This window comes from Dendrobates tinctorius, unplaced genomic scaffold, assembly GCF_039654945.1.
Source record: "Dendrobates tinctorius isolate UK_male_01 unplaced genomic scaffold, ASM3965494v1 ptg000160l, whole genome shotgun sequence".
NCBI lineage: Eukaryota > Metazoa > Chordata > Amphibia > Anura > Dendrobatidae > Dendrobates > Dendrobates tinctorius.
In genome coordinates this window covers 25,821,349-25,845,030 of record NW_027361827.1, presented here as the reverse complement: position 1 = coordinate 25,845,030, position 23,682 = coordinate 25,821,349, and the positions used below count along the sequence as shown (strand labels likewise).

Below are 23,682 nucleotides of genomic sequence, written 5' to 3'. Positions count from 1 at the left end.
GGCTCGGAAGGGAAGTAGTGACGCTTTGGAATGCAGACTTTGATGGAATGGTCTGCGGGTGTCATGTTGCCTTTGGAGAGCCCCTAATGTACCTAAACAGTGGAAACACCCACAAATGACCCCATTTTGGAAACGAGAACCCCTAAGGAACTTATCTAGATGTGTGGTGAGCACTTTGAACCCCCAAGGGCTTCACAGAAGTTTATAATGCCCGGGCATGAAAATAAAAAAATCGTATTTTTTCCACAAACATGATCAATTAGTCCCCAATTTTTTCATTTTCCCAAGGGTAACAGGAGAAATTAGACCACAAAAGTTGTTGTCCAATTTGTCCTGAGTACGCTGATACCCCATATGTGGGAGAAAACTACTGTATGGACACACGTCGGGGCTCGGAAGGGAAGCAGTGCCATTTTGGAATGCAGACTTTGATGGAATGGTCTGCGGGTGTCATGTGCGTTTGGAGAGCCCCTGATGTACCTAAACTATTGAAACTCCCAACAGGTGACCCCATTTTGGACACTAGACCCCCCCACGGAACTTATCTAAATGTGTGGTGAGCACTTTGAACCCCCAAGTGCTTCACAGAAGTTTATAACGCTCGGACGTGAAAATAAAAAAAAATCATTTTTTTCCACAAAAATGATATTTTTGCCCCCAATTATTTATTTTCCTAAGGGTAACAGGAGAAATTGGACCCCAAAAATTGTTTTGCAATTTGTCCTGAGTAGGCTGATACCCTACATGTGGGGGTAAAACACTGTTTGGGCGCATGGCAGAGCTTGGAAGGGAAGGAGCACCATATGACTTTTTCAACTCAGAATTGGCTGGAATTGAGATCAGACGCAATGTTGCATTTGGAGAGCCCCTGATGTGCCCAAACAGTGGAAACCCCCAATTCTAACTCCAACCTGAACCCCAACACACCCCTAACCCTAATCTCAGCCCTAACCCAAGCCCTAACCCTAGCCCTAACCCTAGCCCTAACCCTAACCCTAGCCCTAACCCTAATGGAAAAATGGAAATAAATACATTTTTTTAATTTTATTATTTTTCCCTAACTAAGGGGGTGATAACGGGGGGTTTGATTTACTATTTATGGCGGTTTTTATTTTTGGCAGCTGTCGCACGCTAAAAGACGCTTTTTATTGTAAAAATAGTTTTTGCATCACCACATATTGAGAGCTATAATTTTTCCGTATTTTGACCCACCGAGTCATGTGAGATCTTATTTTTTGCAGGACGAGTTGACATTTTTATTAGTACCATTTTCGGGCACGTGACATTTTTTGATCGCTTTTTATTCCGATTTTTGGGACACAGAATGAACAAAAACCAGCGTTTCATGAATTTCTTTTGGGGGAGTGCATTTACACCGTTCCGCGTGCGGTAAAATTGATAAAGCGGTTTTATTCTTCGGGTCAGTACGGTTACAGCGATACCTCATTTAGGTCGTTTTTTTATGTTTTGTCGGTTTTATGCAATGAAAACTATTTTATATAAAAAATAATTATTTTTGCATCGCTTTATTCTGCGAGCTATAACTTTTTTATTTTTTTGCTGATGATGTTGTATGGCAGCTCGTTTTTTGCGGGACAAGATGACGTTTCCAGCGGTACCATGGATATTTATATGTGTCTTTTTGATCGCGCGTTATTGCACTTTTTGTTTGGCGGTATGATAATAAATCATTATTTTTTGCTTCGTTTTTTATTTTTATTTTTTAAGGGGTTCGCTAAAGGGGTTAACTAATGGGACAGTTTTATAGGGCGGGTCGTTACGGATGCGGCGATACCTAATATGTGTACTTTTATTGTTTTGGGGTTTTTTTATTTTCAAAAAATGAATTTATTGGGGAATATTTTTTATTTTTTTTACTAATTTATTTGGCGATTTTTTTAAAATTATTTTTACACTTTTTTTTAATTTTTTTTTACTTTATTACATAGTCCCAGGTGGGACATCACTGTCTTGTGACAGATCGCTGATCTGTCACATCACAGATCACTGTGACAGATCAGCAATCTGTCACAGGCAGTGCACAAGGCTTCCTCATGCCTGCGCTTTGCAAGCACTGAGGAAGCCAGCTTCCTCCAGGCCCCCGAAGGCCCCCGTCGCCATCTTGGATCCGGGGGACTGGAGGAAAGGAGTCCCCCGCAGCAGCGCTGCACATTGCGCTGCCGTGGGGGGTTCAGGGAAGCACAGAGGGAGCCCCCTCCCTGCCGATGCTTCCCTTTAACTCCCGGTACACTGCGATCATGTTTGATCGCGGTGTGCAAGGAGTTAACGTGTCGAGGGCGGTCAGTGACCGCCCCTGACACATAGTGCCGGGTGTCAGCTGTGATAATCAGCTGACACCCGGCCGCGATTAGCGGCGCTCACCACGTGGGCGCCGCTGATCGCGCTAGACGTACTATCCCGTCCATGGGCATAGGGGCCCGGGTCCCATGGATGGGATAGTACGTCTGATGTCAGGAAGGGGTTAAAATACTTTTTTACAATGTTCACTAAATGCTAAAACTGACCTGCCATTATGATTCTCCAGGTCATTACAAGTTCATAGATATCAAACATGTCTAGGTTTTTCTTTATTTAAGTGGTGAAAAAAAATCCAAAGTTTGTTAAAAGAAAAAGAACATTTGCGGCATTTTCCGAGACCTGTAGCGTCTTCAATTTTCGTGATCTCTGGTTGGGTGAGGGCTTATTTTTTTGCATGCCGAGCTGACGTTTTTAAAGATACCATTTTGGTGCAGATACATTCTTTTGATTGCCCGTTATTGCATTTTAATGCAATGTCTCGGCGACAAAAAAACATTATTCTGGCATTTTGACTTTGGTCTCACTACGCCATTTAGCGATCAGGTTAATCATTTTTTTATTGATATATTGGGCAATTCTGAATGCAGAGATACTAAATATGTGTAAGTTTTTTGTTTTTTTATGGTCTTATTTTGAAAGGGGCGAAAGGGGGTGATTTGAACGTTTATATTTTTTTATTTTTTATATCTTTAAAAATATTTTTTTTAACTTTTGGCATGCTTCAATAGTCTCTATGGGAGAGTAGAAGCTGCCATAACCCAATCTGCTCTGCTACATACAGGCGATGATCAGATCACCTGAATATACAGTAGATTTACTGACTTGCTATGAGCGCCGACAACCGGGTTAGGGCAGTGACAACCATAGAGGTCTCCACGAGACCTCTGGTTGTCATGCCAACCCACCGGTGACCCACGATCACGTGATGGGGTCACTGGTGGGCGGATTTTCGACCCGATGGCCCGAAGCGTGCGTTAAATCTTGCTGTCAGAGATTGACAGCGGCATTTCACGGGTTAATAACCGTGAGTGGATCGTGATTCAAAACAGCTGACATCTTCCATGGAAAGATGTGGGCTCACCGCCGGAGGCCACATCAAAGGGGGGGACACGACATGCACAGTACTAGTATGGCGCAGTCGTGAAGGGGTTAAATCTGTACTAATTCAATGCTTGTTTTATTGAAAAGAAACTTGTTTTTATGTGGCATAAGTTAGCAGAGCTTTCAATCATATTAAGGAATATCATGTTGATACATTTTTATATATTCCCATGTGGAAATCAGCAGTTTTCCTAGAATGGAGATAGTGAAGTTAAATCATGATCATGTGCCACTCTCCAACAGTCATCTGGGTGAAACCACTCTTCCTTGATTGACGTCCCACTTGGCATGTGTCAAGTCAGCCAAGTGGGAGGTCAATCAAGGAAGAATGGGCATGACTACAGCAGAAAATTTGATTACAAGAATGCAGCTGCAGCTTCACTCGAGTGACTATTACTTAAATATTTCTCCCTCCTAGAAAAACTTCTGACTTCCATATGTGCATGTCTAAAAAAGGTATTGACTGCAGAATCATGACTTAGTTTAAGTTAGATTCCTTCTAAAAACAACTTTTTATTGGTATTAATTTATTATAGTTCTTCTATATGCTTCTCTCCTGTTGTACGATACCTGTCAGATGTTTGCCTGAATATTCCTGCAGCGAGGAAAGACATTTTAATTGTACAGATCCGGGGAAAATATGAACCTGTGGCACCAGGAAGCGCTACACTTGTGTAAACCAATTATGAGAAAAGTTAGATCTTCTTACTTGTCAATGTAAACTGATACATATACAATAGGGTAAGGCCGCTTTCACACTTCAGGCTTTCGGTATCTGGCATGGTGCGGCGAAAAACCGGACTGCCGGATCCGGCGCCTGTTACGACCAGATCCGGCTTTTTCCCCGTGCTGTTTCATTGCTGCCGCATTGCACCGGAAGGCAATGCGGCGCGTCTGTTTTTTTCCGGATCCGGAGAAAATAGCCGGCCCGTGTCTGGAAAAAACGTTGCATGCAACGTTTTTTCCCAACGCCGGACCGGTTTTTCGCACTGCGCATGCCCGGAAACCTTCTCTGCCAGGAATATATCCGGCAGAAAGAAGGATCCGGTGTCTGTGTATGCGGCCGGATCCGACAGTCCGGTTTTTCGCCGCCCCATGCCGGATACCGAAAGCCTGAAGAGTGAAAGCGGCCTAAGAAGACTAGATTGCACTTACTCACTGTAGACCATGTTGCTTTGAATCAATGTACACAGCGCTGCAATAGGGTGTCTATTAACATCTAGAAGATCCTATTATTCCTCAATAAAGCTCCATAATATAGAGCCGAAGTAACTGTGTGCCGCGGTACAGCCTAAGCCATGTGTATAACATTAAAATCTAATTTGTTTTGTATAAATAATGTTTGTGGATGGCAAATAAACAAGTAACATATTTTTGCAAGACTAAAGTAATATAAATGCTTATATATTTTTCTATCAGTTTTACAGAAGATCTGTGATGAAGTTAAAAACAGAACTACCAAGAGTCAGGTAGGACTTTTCTGAATCCATCTAGCATTCATCCATTCCTCCAGCACATGCAATTAAGGCCTTCCCTGTAGGTGAGCTAGCTTCAGATAACGCTAATTATAAGGAAGCATCAAGAACTCTACCTTGATTATTCTCCATGAGTCTTGAATGGACATTATTTAACACCAGTCATGGTGTATACAGAAGATCTCTATAGCCTCATGCAAGGTACTAAAACAAGGAATGTGTACTGCTCTATCCAACTGTAATCTCTGCTTTTCTACTACAGGTGCCTGATCTTTAGGCTGTGTGCCCACGTTGCGTTTTTTAAGCGTTTTTGCCGCTTTTTTCCGCAGCGGAAACGCTTAAAAACCGCTATGAAAACGCATCCCATGCAATACTATTGATTCCGCAGTTGTTCTGCCAATGCTGTGAATTTTACCGCTGCGGAATCACATAGCAGTAAAATCCGCAGCATGTTCATTATTTCTGTGGAAAAGCGGCGATTCCGCCGCCATAGGATTGCATTGAATGCTAACCTTACGCATGTGGCTATGACCACCATGCCTAAAGTGAGCGCTTCATGTGCAAATGGTACCCAGGGTCTGGAGGAAACTCTCCTCCATGCCTTAGGTACTATATACCTGTAAAAATTAGAATTAAAATAAAAAATAGGGATATACTCACCTTCTCATGGCCCCCAGAGCTCTCCCACCTGTCCGCCACGCTGTCGGCATTTTCCGTTCCCAGGGATGCACTGCGCGAATCATCCCAGATGATGTCATGGTCGCGTGACTGCTATGTCATCTGAGGTGATTCTCGCAATGCATCCCTGGGAACAGAGCCTGCCGGCAACGTCGCTGAGGGCCAGGGGCCAACAGAAGGTGAGTATATGCCTATTTTCTTAAATTATTCTTTACGCTCTATCTTTTAATATTGACGCTGCATAGGCAGCATCAATAGTAAAAAGTTGGTCACACTTCAAATCGCTTGGAAAGCGCAAGCATTCTGCAAGCTAAAAATGCTTGCAAAGCGCTTGTGTTTTGCGGGAAAACGCATGCGTATTCCGCATGCGTTTTACCCGCGGCAGGAACTTGCGGAAATGCTGCGGACATTTCCACAGCATTTCTGCAACGTGGACACATAGCCTCAAAGTGTAAAGTAGATAAAAGAACCCCCCCTAAGAAAATTCAAGGAACACATACGCCAAACCCCATCTTTTCACTTGACATGATCATTTTCTTATAAACCCATGCTTATATCAAGTAATGCGTATTTCTTCAGAAAATCCAGGATGCCATATCTTAGAAGACCAAACAAGGCATATTACTATCCGGAAGCACAGTCACAAAGGAGATTCCTGGTAGAAGTGGGGAATAGCAGGAAGGGCCCCACAAGTATTTCTCGCATACTGCATTGGTGAAGTGCCCCACTTCTAAAGGAGATCTCCTTTGTGATTTTGCTTCAGGACAGTAATATTCCTTGTTTGATTTTCTAAGATATGGCATCTTGAACATGAAACACAACTTGATATAAACATGGGCTTATGAAAAAATGATCATGCTAACTTAATGTATCCAGCTTCAAATGAAAAAGTGGGGTTTGGTGCCTATGTTGATTGAACTTTCCAAGGAAGATTTTTTTTTATGTGTATGAGCTTCCCAGAAACAGTAGGCAACTTTTAACTTACCTGGAGATCTAAGGAGGCATGGCTGCTTCCCACAGCTTACATAGAATTATTGTTATTATTATTAATAATTATTATAGTGCCATTTGTTCCATGGCGCTTTACATGTGAAAAGGGGTAAACATAAAAAAAGAGTAAAGTAATCTTAAACAATACAAGTCACAACTGGTACAGGAGGAGAGAGGACCCTGCCCGCGAGGGCTCACAATCTACAGAATACCTCTCATTTCACCGTTATAGTCAGTGAGTTTACTGAATACTTTTTTGGTCACCTTATGCATCACCTCCTACAATGCCGACTCTTATTTCATTTGCCTTATTAATAACCCAATGTTGGAGATCATTAGGGCTGATGCACATGTGTAACAGTGCACCTACACTAATAACCCAATGTTGGAGATCATTAGGGCTGATGCACATGTGTAACAGTGCACCTACACTAATAACCCAATGTTGGAGATCATTAGGGCTGATGCACATGTGTAACAGTGCACCTACACTAATAACCCAATGTTGGAGATCATTAGGGCTGATGCACATGTGTAACAGTGCACCTACACTAATAACCCAATGTTGGAGATCATTAGGGCTGATGCACATGTGTAACAGTGCACCTACACTCTATTAAGAAGCTGCTTGGCATATGGGTTTTGCCAGGTAGGCTCCAATGGGTGCCATTGAGGTATTTTCCATTAAAAGCACTGACACATAGATTTCATACATCTGTAAAGGAACCCTCTTGTAGCTTGGTTAAAAAAAATATAACTATAATACAGCCACATGATTAACACCAGTAAGGCTGTGTGCCCACGATGCGATTTTTAAGCGTTTTTTGCCACGATTTTCGGCGCGAAAACGTTAAAAAATCGTGTACAGAATGCCCCCCATGCATTCCTATGGCATTCCGCACATGCTGTGCTAATGCTGCGCTTTTTTCCGCGGCGGAAACGCATCGCGGAAAAAATCGCAGCATGCTCATTCTTTTGTGTGGAATCGCAAAGAATTGCCGCGATTCCGCACCCATAGGAATGCATGAGAATCGCTTACTTCCCGCATGTGGCTATGCCCACCATGCGGGAAGTTAAGCATCTCATGTGCGGTTGGTACCCACGGTGTGGAGGAGAGGAGACTGTCCTCCAGGCCCTGGGTACCATACCCCTGTAAAAAAAAGAATAAAAAATCGGGGTATATTTACCTTCCGGCGTCCTGCGCTGCATTCCCGGCCTAAGCGTTCCCAGTAATGCCTTGCGGCAACGTCCTGTGATGACGTAGTCTCGCGTGACTCTAGCGGTCTCGCGAGATCGCTATAGCAACGCGAGACCAACGTCATCACAGGTCTCGCAAGGCATCGCTGGGAACGCTGAGACCCGGGATGGCAGCGCGGGACGTCGGAAGGTAAATACACCCCGATTTTTTATTTTTTTATCATTTTTAACATTTTATCTTTTACTATTGGGCCGCATAGGCGGCCTCAATAGTAAAAAGCTGCTCACACTTGTCAAACACTATGTTTGATGAGTGTGACCAACCTGTCAATCACTTTCCAAGCGATGCTTCAAATCGCTTGGAAAGTGCTTGAGAAAATCGCGGCAAAATCGCGAACAGAATCGCTGTAAAATCGCAGTGAAATCGTGCGGAAAAAAACGCGCGATTTCTGGGAAGGAGTCCGGATTTTAGTGTGCATTTTAAAACGCTACGCGGGCACATAGCCTTCATCTTTAAGAAGCTAATTAGTGGTTACCACATAAGCATTGTAGGGATAACATATTTCCTAATAGAAAGATCCAACAACAGTAATACTGAATCTAAATGCTAAACGAAAACACAAAATAAAATCACATGTATTTCACTAGTGTAAATATGTTCTAGGGTGAACTGCTACTTGATAAATGCGAGTTTTATGCAATTTTCAGATGGCTTTTTTAAGTAAACATGGGAATGTATACAGTCATATGTAAAAGTTTGGGCACCCCTATTAATGTTAACCCTTTTTCTTTATAACAATTTTGGTTTTTGCAACAGCTATTTCAGTTTCACATATCTAATAACTGATGGACTCAGTTATATTTCTGGATTCAAATGAGGTTTATTGTACTAACAGAAAATGTGCAATCTGCACTTAAACAAAATTTGACAGGTGCAAAAGTATGGGCACCCTTATCATTTTCTTGATTTGAACACTCCTAACTACTTTTTACTGACTTCCTGAAGCACTACATTGGTTTTGTAACCTCATTGAGCTTTGAACTTCATAGCCAGGTGTATCAAATCATGAGAAAAGGTATTTAAGGTGGCCACTTGCAAGTAGTTCTCCTATTTGATTCTCCTATGAAGAGTGTCATCATGGGCTCCTCAAAACAACTCTCAAATGATCTGAAAACAAAGATTATTCAACATAGCTTTTCAGGGGAAGGATACAAAAAGTTGTCTCAGAGATTTAACCTGTCAGTTTCCACTGTGAGGAACATAGTAAGGAAATGGAAGAACACAGGTACAGTTCTTGTTAAGCCCAGAAGTGGCAGGCCAAGAAAAATATCAGAAAGGCAGAGAAGAAGAATGCTGAGAACAGTCAAGGACAATCCACAGACCACCTCCAAAGACCTGCAGCATCATCTTGCTGCAGATGGTGTCACTGTGCATCGGTCAACAATACAGCGCACTTTGCACAAGGAGAAGCTGTATGGGAGAGTGATGCGAAAGAAGCCGTTTCTGCAAGCACGCCACAAACAGAGTCGCCTGAGGTATGCAAAAGCACATTTGGACAAGCCAGTTACATTTTGGAAGAAGGTCCTGTGGACTGATGAAACAAAGATTGAGTTGTTTGGTCATACAAAAAGGCGTTATGCATGGAGGCTAAAAAACACAGCATTCCAAGAAAAACACTTGCTACCCACAGTAAAATTTGGTGGAGGTTCCATCATGCTTTTGGGCTGTGTGGCCAATGCCGGCCCGGGAATCTTGTTAAAGTTGAGGGTCGCATGGATTCCACTCGGTATCAGCAGATTCTTGACAATAATATGCAAGAATCAGTGACGAAGTTGAAGTTACGCAGGGGATGGATATTTCAGAAAGACAATGATCCAAAACACCGCTCCAAATCTACTCAGGCATTCATGCAGAGGAACAATTACAATATTCTGGAATGGCCATCCCAGTCCCCAGACCTAAATATCATTGAACATCTGTGGGATGATTTGAAGCGGGCTGTCCATGCTCGGCGACCATCAAACTTAACTGAACTGGAATTGTTTTGTAAGCAGGAATGGTCACAAATACCTTCATCCAGGATCCAGGAACTTATTAATAGCTACAGGAAGCGACTAGAGGCTGTTATTTTTGCAAAAGGAGGATCTACGAAATATTAATGTCACTTTTATGTTGAGGTGCCCATACTTTTGCACCGGTCAAATTTTGTTTAAATGGAGATTGCCCATATTCTGTTAGTACAATAAACCTCATTTGAATCCAGAAATATAACTGAGTCCATCAGTTATTAGATATATGAAACTGAAATAGCTGTTGCAAAAACCAACATTGTTAGAAAGAAAAAAGGTTAACATTAATAGGGGTGCCCAAACTTTAACATATGACTGTACATAAGCCATACCTCTTGTCTTCCCTACTTTGCTTAAAATATCATTATCATTAGATAGTGGCTTGTTGGATTAAGGCATCTTTAAGATTATAAAAGGGTTAAAAGAAAGCGTACTACATCCCCTCTGCTCACTCACTTTCAGATAGTAAGACTGCCAGCTGGAGATTACAGAAGGTCACGGTATTAATGCTTCATTTTGGAGCTAAACCAGCTTTGTTGGCTGTGAAGTATTCCTTGGCCGTCTCATGACACGCTCTAGAACGATGGTTGTCAACCCCTCAACTAGACCATGTACTGAGAATTTCTTTAATATTTCATTGGTTTTCTTAGCTTTCAATAATACAACAGCTTATTTATACTGTTTTTTTATTATTTATGTTGCTTTTATATACACAATATATTCCACAGCTCTGTTCAGACATGACATCACTCAGTGTCCGCAGTGGGGCTCAAAATCCACATAATTGTTTTATTACAAGATTGGAACAGTCTATGAATACTATAGTTCCGCCTGTCTGAATGTATCCTGTGATGCAGAGAGTAACAGCAAGAAGTCATGACTTTCAAGTGGTTGCTGATTGGCTGCTCAATGATCACTTTTTATTAGTAAAGTTGAAAGCAATTCAGGATTATGGAGGACACGAGTTATACTATTGGGGTATTTTGTCATCCAGTCTGGGAAGACACTATTTAACCCTTTTGCAACATGCGCAATACTAGAATTGCGTTTTCTTAATCGCCGCGACATTGCATTAACATGCAATAAAGGGCGATCAAAAGATCTTATAAAAATGTCAGTTCCGCACGCCAAAAATAAGCCCTCATCCAACCCGAGATCAAGAAAAATGGAGACGCTATGGGGCTTGGAAAATAACACAATTTTTTTTAACAAACTTTTAATTTTTTTTTTCACACTTAAATAAAAAAGAACCTAGACATGTTTGGTGACTATGAACTTGTAATGACATGGATAATCTTAATGGCAGGTCAGTTTTAGCATTTGGCAAACGTGGTAAAAAAAAATCCAAAAAGCCATTGTGGAATTGCACATTTGCAATTTCATCGCACTTTTTTTTGCTTGTTTTTGAGTGCATATGGTGAAACCTATGGTGTTGTTCAAACGTACAACTTGCCCTGCAAAAAAAAACCCTCACATGGCCATATTAACAGAAAAATAAAACTATTATGGCTCTGGGAAAAAGGGGAGGAAAAACAGAAACTCAGAAACGAAAATGGGCTCCGGCACGAAGGGGTTGACCACTTAATGCCCCATGATTATTATTATTTATTTATATAGCACCATTAATTCCATGGTGCTGTACATGAGATGGGTTACATCAAAATACAAATATCACAAACTAACAATGACAGACTGGTACAGTCCTCGCTGAGTGGGGTCGCCAAATAATCAGGATCCCTAGGGTGCCAACCTCCACGGACAGGAAAGTATCAGTTGAGTTTATTGTAGGGCCTTGCAGCATCTTAGTTTAGGTCTATATTGTGGCATTGTCATTTTTTCACTGGGAATGGGTGGTTTTATTTTTATATGCAATTAAAAGTCGCTTTTATAGGGATTATATGTTCACTTTTCATTATTGATAATTCCTGGAATATTGAACTTTTGCAACATACATAGGGAAGAGGACCCTGACCTTGCGGGCTTACATGCTACAGGATTATGGGGAAGGAGATAGTGCCTCGGGTTGTTTGTTATGCTGGGCATAAAATAGTTGTTCAGAAAAAGGTTGAGGTGTACCCCACAGGGGAAATGTTTGCCAGCCCCTATACTTAGTGTATGGGCATTACAAGCCTAGTAGACCCACTCCTATTGGGCCTATTTTTTAACCCCTTTCTGACATGAGACATACTATTCCATCCATGGTACCCGGGCCCTATGATCGGGGACAGGATAGTTTGTCTAAGCGATCAGTGGTGCTCCCAGGGGGGTGCCGCTGATCGCGGCCAATTTCAGCTGACACCCGGCACTATGTGTCAGGGGTGGTCACCGACTGCCCCCGGCATTTTAACCCCTGGCACACTGCGATCAAACATGATCGCAGTGTACCAGGGGATTAGGGAAGCATCGGCAGGGAGGGGGCTCCATCGGTGCTTCCCTGAGACACCCGGAGCAGCGCGATGTGCTGCGCTGCTCTGGGGGCCTCCTTCCCTGCAGGCCTCTGGATCCAAGATGGCTGCGGGGGCCTTCGGGGGCCTGCAGGGAGGCGGCTTCCTCAGTGCCTGCATAGAGCAGGCAGTGAGGAAGCCTGTGCAGCGCCTGTCAGATCGCTGATCTGACAGACTGCTGTCCAAACTGTCAGATCAGCGATCTGACAAATTACAGTAATGTCCCCCTGGGACAATAGAATAAAGTAAAAAAAAAAGTTAAAATAATTTTTAAAAAATCCCTAAATAAATAAAAAAATTACTTAATAAATTTATTTTTTGGAAATAAAAAAAACAATAAAAATACACAAATTTAGTATTGCCGCGTCCGTAATGACCCATCTTATAAAACTGTCCCACTAGTTAACACCTTTAGTGAACCCCTTAAAAAATAAAAATGAAAAACAAAGCAAATAACAATGCTTTATCATCATACCGCCGAATAAAAAGTACAATAATGCGCGTTCAAAAAGACGGATATAAATAACCATGGCACCGCTGAAAACGACATCGTGTCCAGCAAAAAATGAGCCACAACAAAGCATCATCAGCAAAAAAATTAAAAAGTTATAGCTCGCAGAATAAAGCGATGCAAAAATAATTACTTTTTATATAAAATTGTTTTCATTGCATAAAAGCGACAAATCCTAAAAAAATACATAAATGAGGTATCGCTGTAATCGTACTGACCCCAAGAATAAAACTGCTTTATCAATTTTACCGCACGCGGAACGGTGTAAACACACCCCCCAAAAGAATTTCATGAAATGCTGGTTTTTGCTCATTCTGCGTTCCAAAAATCAGAATAAAAAGCGATCAAAAAATGTCACTTGCCCGAAAATGGTACTAATAAAAACGTCAACTCGTCCCGCAAAAAATAAGACCTGGCATGACTCAGTGGGTCAAAATATGGAAAAATTATAACTAGTGTTGAGCATTCCGATACCGCAAGTATCGGGTATCGGCCGATACTTGCTGTATCGGAATTCCGATACCGACTTCCGATATTTTTTCAATATCGGAATTCGGCATCGGAATCGGAAGTTCAGTTGATTGACGGCCTGACGTCATCATGATGCGCGGTGTGTGCGCATCATGATGCGCCGTCATTTCGGGCCTTCCGGGGGTCTCTGCCGGCCTGCCGGGGGGCTGTGCCGGCCTGCCGGGGGGCTGTGTGGACTGCCCGGGGTCTGTACCGGCCTGCCGGGGGGCTGTGCCGGCCTGCCGGTGGTCTGTGCACCCTGTGGGGGTCTGTACCGGCCTGCCGGGGGGCTGTGCCGGCCTGCCGGGGGGCTGTGCTGATGTCCGGGGGTCTGTGCAAGCATCGTCCGATGGGACTACAAGTCCCATCGGGCGATGCCTGCTACCATGACAGTGATTGACACATTAGCCAATGATGGGACAGTAGTAGTCCCATCATCCGGCTAATGTGTTAAATGTTAAAAAAAAAAAAAAAAAAAAAAAATACTACATACATACTACATGCATGCTACATACATACTACATGCATGCTACATACATACTACATATATACTACATACATACTACATACATGCTACATACATACTGCATGCTACATACATACTACATACTACATGCATGCTACATACATACTACATATATACTACATACATACTACATACATGCTACATACATACTGCATGCTACATACATACTACATACATACTACATGCATGCTACATACATACTACATATATACTACATACATACTACATACATGCTGCATACTACATACATACTACATACATGCTACATGCATGCTACATACATACTACATACATACTACATACATGCTACATATATACTACATACATACTACATGCTACATACATACTACATATATACTACATACATGCTACATACATACTGCATGCTACATACATGCTACATACATACTACATACATACTACATGCTACATACATGCTACATACATACTACATACATGCTACATACATACTGCATGCTACATACATGCTACATACATACTACATACATACTACATACATACTACATATATACTACATGCATGCTACATACATACTACATGCATGCTACATACATACCACATACATACTACATGCTACATACATACCACATATATACTACATACATACAATACATTCATACAATACATACATAGACATACAGTACATATAACATAGAGTAACATACTTACCAATACTTGTCACATTGTTCCCCGAAGCCATTGTCGTCTACGGAATAAATATTAACATAACAAACCACAAAAATACTCACCCACGATCCGAAGCAGTCCACGAGTGTGTCCCATGACGATCTTGGGTAGAGAACTGCAGCATCAGATGATGCTGCCGTTCTCTACGGGCTGCAGGAATCCAATGACGGAAGGTAGGTATCCTTCCGCACTGTATTCCTCCGCCACTTAAAAAAAAAAAGTCCCTAGTCTCACTTTATGCCATTGCTGTGTGGGAAATTCCCACGCAGCAATGGCATAAAGTGAGACTAGGGACTTTTTTTTTTTAAGTGGCGGAGGAATACAGTGCGGAAGGATACCTACCTTCCGTCATTGGATTCCTGCAGCCAGTAGAGAACGGCGGCATCAGCTGATGCTGCAGTTCTCTACCCAAGATCGTCGTGGGACACACTCGTGGACTGCTTCGGATCGTGGGTGAGTATTTTTGTGGTTTGTTATGTTAATATTTATTCCGTAGACGACAATGGCTTCGGGGAACAATGTGACAAGTATTGGTAAGTATGTTACTCTATGTTATATGTACTGTATGTCTATGTATGTATTGTATGAATGTATTGTATGTATGTAGTATATATGTGGTATGTATGTAGCATGTAGTATGTATGTAGTATGTATGTAGCATGCATGTAGCATGCAGTATGTATGTAGCATGCATGTAGTATATATGTAGTATGTATGTAGCATGCATGTAGTATATATGTAGTATGTATGTGGTATGTATGTAGCATGTAGTATGTATGTAGCATGCATGTAGTATATATGTAGTATGTATGTAGCATGCATGTAGTATGTATGTAGTATGTATGTAGTATGTATGTAGCATGCAGTATGTATGTAGCATGTATGTAGTATGTATGTAGTATGTATGTAGCATGCATGTAGTATATATGTAGTATGTATGTAGCATGCATGTAGTATGTATGTAGTATGTATGTAGCATGCAGTATGTATGTAGCATGTATGTAGTATGTATGTAGTATGTATGTAGCATGTAGTATGTATGTAGCATGTAGTATGTATGTAGCATGCATGTAGTATATATGTTATGTATGTAGCATGTAGCATGCATGTAGCATGCATGTAGTATGTATGTAGTATATATGTGGTATGTATGTAGCATGCAGTATGTATGTAGCATGCATGTAGTATATATGTAGTATGTATGTTGCATGTAGTATTTATGTAGTATGAATGTAGCATGTATGTAGTATGTAGTATGAATGTAGCATGTATGTAGTATGCATGTTGTATGTATGTAGCATGTAATTTTTTTTTTTTTTTTTACATTTAACACATTAGCCGGATGATGGGACTACTACTGTCCCATCATTGGCTAATGTGTCAATCACTGTCATGGTAGCAGGCATCGCCCGATGGGACTTGTAGTCCCATCGGACGATGCCTGCACAGACCCCCGGAGCCTGCACAGACCACCGGCAGGCCGGCACAGCCCCCCGGCAGGCCGGCACAGCCCCCCGGAGCCTGCACAGCCCCCCGGCAGGCCGGCACAGCCCCCCGGCAGGCCGGCACAGCCCCCCGGAGCCTGCACAGCCCCCCGGCAGGCCGGCACAGACCACCGGAGCCTGCACAGACCCCCTGGCAGGCCGGCACAGCCCCCCGAAAGGCCCGTACAGACCCCAGAGAGGCTGTACAAGGGCAGGAAAGGGTTTTTCTTATTCCGATACCGGAAGTCCCATAGACTTGAATGGGACTTCCGGTATCGGAATCGGCGATACCGATACTTTTTTTAAAGATCGGCCGATACCATCCGATACGATACTTTGAAGTATCGGACGGTATCGCTCAACTCTAATTATAACTCTCAAAATGTGGTGATGCAAAAACTCTTTTTACAATAAGAAGCGTCTTTTAGCATGCGACAGCTGCCAAACATAAAAACCTGCCATAAATAGTAAATCAAACCCCCATTTAAAACCCCCATAGTTAGGAAAAAAATAAAATAAAAAAAGTATTTATTTCCATTTTCCCAAAATGTCACTACTTCCCTTCCGAGCTCCGACGTGTGCCCATATAGTAGTTTTCTCCCACATATGGGATATCAGCGTATTCAGTACAAATTGGACAACAACTTTTGGGGTCCAATTTCTCCTTTTACCCTTGGGAAAATTAAACAATTGGGGACTAAATGATCATGTTTGTGGAAAAAATATGATTTTTTAATTTTCACGCCCTGGCGTTATAAACTTCTGTGAAGCACTTGGGGGTTCAAACTGCTCATCACACATCCAGATAAGTTCCTTGGGGGTCTAGTTTCCAAAAGAGGTCAGTTGTGGGGTTTTCCACTGTTTAGGCACATCAGGGGCTTTCCAAACGCGGCATGGCATCTGATCTCAATTCCAAACAAAAAAGTCAAATGGCGCTGCTTCCCTTCCGAGCTCTGCTATCCACCCAAATAGTCGTTTACCCCCACATATGGGGTATCAGCGTACTCAGGACAAATTGCACAATAACTTTTGGGGGTCCTGTTACCCTTAGGAAAATAAAAATTGGGGGTGAAAAGATCATTTGTTTGGAAAAAATATGATTTTTTTAATTGTACAGCTGTACGTTATAATCTTCTGTGAAGCCCTTGGGGGTTCAAAGTTCTCACCACATATCTAGATACGTTCCTTAGGGGGTCTAGTTTCCAAAATAGGGGCCATTTGGGGGGTTTCCACTGTTTAGGCACATCAGGGGTTCTCCAAACGTGACATGGCATCCGATCTGAATTCCAGCCAATTTTGCAGTGAAAAAATCAAACGGCGCTCCTTCCCTTCTGAGCTCTGACTTGCGCCGAAAGAGTGGTCCCCCCCACATATCAGGTATCAGCGTACTCAGGACAAATTGCACAATAACTTTTGCAGTCAACTTTTTCCTGTTACTCTTGGTAAAATAAAAAAAAATTGTACCTGAAGTAATTTTTTTGTGAAAAAAAGTTAAATGTTCATTTTTTTAAACATTCAAAAATTTCCTGTGAAGCACCTGAAGGGTTAATAAACTTCTTGAATCTGGTTTTGAGCACCTTGAGGGGTGCAGTTTTTAGAATGGGGTCACTTTTGAGTATTTTCTATGATATAGACCCCTGAAAGTGACTTCAAATGTGATGTGGTTCCCTAAAAATAAAATAGTGTTGTAAAAATGAGAAATCGCTGGTCAACTTTTAACCCTTATTACTTCCTAACAAAAAAAAATTTTTGTTCCCAAATTGTACTGATGGAAAGTAAACACGTGGAAAATGTTACTTATTAAGTTTTTTGTGTACCATATCTCTGTGATTTAAGGGCATAAAAATTCAAAGTTGGAAAATTGCGCCAAATTTCCATAGTTTTCACAAATAAACGCAAGTTATGTCAATGAAATTTTACCACTAACATGAAGTACAATACGTCACGACACGAGAAAACAATCACCGGGATCCATGGAAGCGTTCCAGAGTTATTACCTCATAAAGGGACAGTGGTCTGAATTGTGAACATTGGCCCGGTCATGAATGTGCAAACCACCCTTGGGGGTAAAGGGGTTAATGAGGCCTTCTTCCACGTCTCATCATCCACTGCCACTAAATCACCAGGTTCAATGTGTTCCATGCTTCTACAGCCAGTGTCAAATTATTAACAAGGGTCGTTGTTTATGCTGGGCGTAAAATACTTGTTCAGAAAAAGGTTGAGGTGTACCCCACAGGGGAAATGTTTGCCAGCCCATACACTCAATGTATGGGCATTACAAGTATAGGAGACCCGCTCCTTTAAATTGGGCATAGTTTTTAATCAGGCCTTCCTCCACATCTCATCATCCGCCACCACTAGATCACCAGAAAAAGGTTGAGGTGTACCCCACAGGGGAAATGTCTGCCAGCCCATACACTTAGGGTTAATTATTTTGGCTTAGATAAAAGTTATTAAGCTGGAAAGAATGTTCCTTATCATATTTCCCAGTAAAATCCATTTTAGTTATGTTTTTGTATGTTTTTTGCTGCACCTGTAAAAATGGCATTAAACTCTGATAACCTTGTTTACAGCTGTGACCTAGGAGTCAGAAATGCTTCCAGGGGTGATCCCTATGATTTACCTGTGTCATTTGAGCAGTGTTTTCATCATTTTCAGACTTTTTTTAGACTTTAGGCCGGCGTTACACTAGCGAAAAAATCGGATGAATATCAATGCGATAAAAAATCGCATTGCAAACGTCCCAATGTTATTCTATGGCGTAGCTCCCATCATCCGATTTTTTTTTTCGGAACTTTTCCTCGGACCGAGACAATCGCAGCATGCTGCGATTGTCACTGATTTTCAGATCGGACTCGCCAATGCAAGTCTATGAGTGCGATTAAAAATCGGATTGCAAACGGACCACAAGTGTGACTTGCGATAAAATCGCACCCGGTGTCCTTTAACAAAAGTCGGCAATTCATTTTGCAATACAGTAAAATCACACTGACAGAGGGCAGATTTTTGTAGCTGGGGGGGGCGAAAACAATGGTCCCTCTCAAGGCTAGTAAAATCTACCCTCACTCACCTACTTTACCTCTCTGGTTGACAAATTACCGCGGGAGCCCACGCAATTTTTTACAACGAATTAACCCCTTAAATTACAACCTACACCTCCAAAATTTTACACACATACCCTCATCTAATTACTAGTGAAAGACATATAAAAAGGCATGTAATGAAATGGTTTACTGTATGTAAACCATGTATCATTTCATGTCGGGTTGGGGAATGATTTTACAAAAGCCGGCAATTGATTTTGCGGCTATTCTGCTATGAAGAATCGTATGAATTGTAAATATATATATGTGTCTCAATGACATGTATATATATATATATATATATATATATATATATATATGTATATGTATTCTATGTGTATATATATCTATTATTTCGTTTTGGGTTTTAACCTGCAATAGGGATCCATTATATGTCCATTTTGCAAGCCTGCGAGAAAATATCGCCAGACTGATGTCAAACGGATGCTTAGATGCGAATAAAATAGGATTATCGCAGGAAATTCAGATGACAGACGGATCACTGTTCATGAAACATTTGTCCGATTTTGGTCCGTAAAAATCGGACCGATTTTTTTATCGTTGTGTGTGACGCCGGCCTTAAAAGGACCCCCGGGGGGATCGGGGTAAAAATGCTCGGGTCTCCCATAGACTTACATCGGGCTAGTTCTTCTGTCCGAGTTTCTGAGTATTCCAATTTGCTCGACCCGAGCAATGAGCACCGCAGCATTTTAGTGCTCGCTCATCACTAGTCAAATTTTTTTTTAAAAACCCAGTACTTGCAGACCTCAAATAATGCTAAGAAAACAAGTTCATTTAGAAACAACAATACTAAGGTTTTAACTCAGGAAGAGTTCTGAAATCAATATTTTGTGGAGTAACCATGATTTTTATAAATAGGTTTCATGCGTCTTGGCATGCTTGCTACCAGCCTTTCACACTGCTTCTGGTGCAAAAATTTTAGCAGTTCTTCTTTATTTCATGGCTTGTGACTATCCATCATCCTCTTCATTACATTCCAGAGGTTTTCAATGGGGTTCAGGTCAATATTTTGTGATATAACCATGATTTCTAAAAACAGCTTTCATGCGTCTTGGCATGCTTGCCACCAGCCTTTCTCACTGCTTCTGGTGCAAAAATTTAAGCAGTTTTTCTTTATTTCATGGCTTGTGACTATCCATCATCATTCATTACATTCAAGAGGTTTTGAATGGGGTTCAGGTCTGGAGAATGGGCTGCCCATGACAGGGATTTGATGTGGTGGTCTCTTAATTTTTGCCAGAGCTGTGTATATATGTATACACTACCGTTCAAAAGTTTGGGGTCACACAGACAATTTTGTGTTTTCCATGAAAACTCATACATTTATTAATCAAATGAGTTGCCAAATGAATTTAAAATTTAGTCCAGACATTAACAAGATATGAAAAAAAAGATTTTTATTTGAAATACTAATTTTCTTCTTCAAACAAATCAAAACATCTTTAGAAGTTCTCCTTACGAAGCCGTACGGGTTACGGCGATACGCGTGGGGTTATGGTCTAGGGCCTGGCTTCCATGGGTCTGCATACCTATTGTGGTATATGATCTCTTTCTGGTAATGTCCTCTATTCTTTATATCCTATCCTAAAGATGTTCAGTAATTGTATACACTAGAAGGTTGAGACAAGAGCGCAATAGGGTCTTATCCGGGTAAAATGTATGGATAATTAGAGTAATTATACTCACCTTCTTAGAGAGAAAGTAAAGCCTGTATAGTATGTCAGCCTGCTGCACGTCCAACGGTCCACAGCGGAACCGCAACAAAGTTACTTAGGAATAAATTCATGGACTTTGAGTGCGCTGCCAGACAAATTTCATAATCACACAAGGTTGCAAAAGTTAACCCTTTAATCCCTACGCGTTTCGAAGCATAGCACTTCTTCTTCAGGGGTGTCAACCCCTGAAGAAGTGCTATGCTTCGAAACGCGTAGGGATTAAAGGGTTAACTTTTGCAACCTTGTGTGATTATGAAATTTGTCTGGCAGCGCACTCAAAGTCCATGAATTTATTCCTAAGTAACTAATCCTAAAGATGTTTTGATTTGTTGGACTATGTGGGTATTGTGGGCGTTATCTGTGCCCTGTAGGGACCAGGGTTCATTATAACCCAGATCAAGGTCTATTAGGGGCCATATTGGATTATTTTGGTCCTTACCTTTTCCCTTTCTAGGATTTATATAACACTCTTGATAGGGCTGTTTCTGTCCTCATTAGCCATAGGCACAAATAGGATATAATTATGGTACTAAAGTAACCGGATATACATTTAGACTCTGTATGATCTTATTTTGGTAGGACTGTATTTTGTATTGGGTATACTGCAGATTTCATGGATGTCATTGTTATATGATTTTAATTATGTTTTTATATATTGTGGTTTATGTGTCAATAAAGATTATTAGATTATATTCTATTTGTGGTCAGAGTGCGCAACTATGCAGTAGCGTCTTTTTCTCTTTTTTCTGGTCATTACATCCACCATGCTTGACAGATGGCGTCAGGCAATCTTCCAGCATCTTTTCAGTTGTTCTACATCTCATAAATGTTCTTCTGTGTGATCCAAATACCTCAAACTTGGATTCGTCTGTCCATAACACTTTTTTCCAATCTTCCTCTGTCCAATGTCTGTGTTCTTTTGCTCATATTAATCTTTTCCTTTTATTAGCCAGTCTCAGATATGGCTTTTTCTTTGCCACTCTGCCCTGAAGGCCAGCATCCCGAAGTCGCCTCATCACTGTAGACGTTGACAGTGGCGTTTTGCATGTACTATTTAATGAAGCCGCCAGTTGAGGACCTGTGAGGCTTCGATTTCTCATACGACAGACTCTAATGTACTTGTCTTGATGCTCAGTTGTGTAGCGCGGCCTCCCCCACTTCTCTTTCTACTCTGGTTAGAGCCTGTTTGTGCTCTCCTCTGAAGGGAGTAGAACACACCGTTGTAGGAAATTTTCAGTTTTTTGGCAATTTCTCGCATAGAATAGCCTTCATTTCTAAGAACAAGAATACACTGTTGAGTTTCACACGAAAGTTCTTTTTTTCTGGCCATTTTGAGACTTTAATGGAACCAACAAATGTAATGCTCCAGATTCTCAACCAGCTCAAAGGAAGGTCAGGTTTATAGCTTCTCTTATCAGCCAAACTGTCTTCAGCTGTGCTGACATACTTGTACAAGGGTTTTCAAGGGTATTCTAACCAGCCATTAGCCTTCTTACACAGTTAGCAAACACAAAGTACCATAAGAACACTGGAGTGATGAATGTTGTAAATGGGCCTCTATACACCTATGAAGATATTGCATCACAAACTAGATGTTTGCAGCTAGAATAGTCCTTTGCCACATTAACAATGTATAGAGTGTATTTCTGAATCATTTAATGTTAGCTTCATTGGAGAAAACTGCTTTTCTTTAAAAAATAAGGACATGTCTAAGTGACCCTAAACTTTTGAATGGTAGTATATATATATATATATATATTCTAGCCTAGCTGAAGAGCCCGGCATTGCCTGGGCATAGTAATCTACTGTGGTTAGTTATAACAAATTATAATGATTATATTGCACATAAAAACCGTGTATCTAATCCTATCCTGTGTGATACTGACTGCTGAGCTGTGTATCTAATACTATTCTGTGTGATACTGTGTGCTGAGCTGCGTATCTAATCCTATCCTGTGTGATACTGACTGCTGAGCCGTGTAACTAATATTATTCTGTGTGATACTGTGTGCTGAGCTGCGTATCTAATCCTATCCTGTGTGATACTGACTGCTGAGCTGTGTATCTAATCCTATCCTGTGTGATACTGACTGCTGAGCCATGTGTCTAATCCTCTCCTGTGTGATACTGACTGCTGAGCCATGTGTCTAATCCTCTCCTGTGTGATACTGACTGCTGAGCTGTGTATCTAATCCTCTCCTGTGTGATACTGACTGCTGAGCCATGTGTCTAATCCTCTCCTGTGTGATACTGACTGCTGAGCCGTGTATCTAATCCTATCCTGTGTGATACTGACTGCTGAGCCATGTGTCTAATCCTCTCCTGTGTGATACTGACTGCTGAGCTGTGTATCTAATCCTCTCCTGTGTGATACTGACTGCTGAGCCATGTGTCTAATCCTCTCCTGTGTTATACTGACTGCTGAGCTGTGTATCTAATCCTATCCTGTGTGATACTGACTGCTGAGCTGTGTATCTAATCCTATCCTGTGTGATACTGTCTGCTGAGCCGTGTATCTAATCCTATCCTGTGTGATACCGTCTACTGAGCTGTGTATCTAATCCTATTCTGTGTGATACTGACTGCTGAGCCATGTGTCTAATCCTCTCCTGTGTGATACTGACTGCTGATCCGTGTATCTAATCCTATCCTGTGTGATACTTCCTGCTGAGCCGGGTATCTAATCCTATCCTGTGTGATACTGCCTGCTGAGCCGTGTATCTAATCCTATCCTGTGTGATACTGTCTGCTGAGCCGTGTTTCTATTCCTATCCTGTGTGATACTGCCTGCTGAGCTGTGCATCTAATCCTATCCTGTGTGATACTGCCTGCTGAGCCGTGTAACTAATC

General features: G+C 41.5%; 1 protein-coding gene across 2 annotated transcripts in view; it reads left to right on the top strand.

Moving 5' to 3' along the window:
* LOC141052486 (stimulated by retinoic acid gene 6 protein-like) overlaps positions 1-23,682 on the top strand; it is a 664,959-nt gene that overhangs the window by 178,079 nt on the left and 463,198 nt on the right. For both annotated transcript variants that reach the window (XM_073549742.1, XM_073549741.1), the window contains one exon: positions 4,840-4,889. In XM_073549742.1, coding sequence (XP_073405843.1) covers positions 4,858-4,889 — 32 coding nt within the window. In that variant the 5' untranslated portion in view covers positions 4,840-4,857. The remainder of the gene's footprint in view (positions 1-4,839; positions 4,890-23,682) is intronic.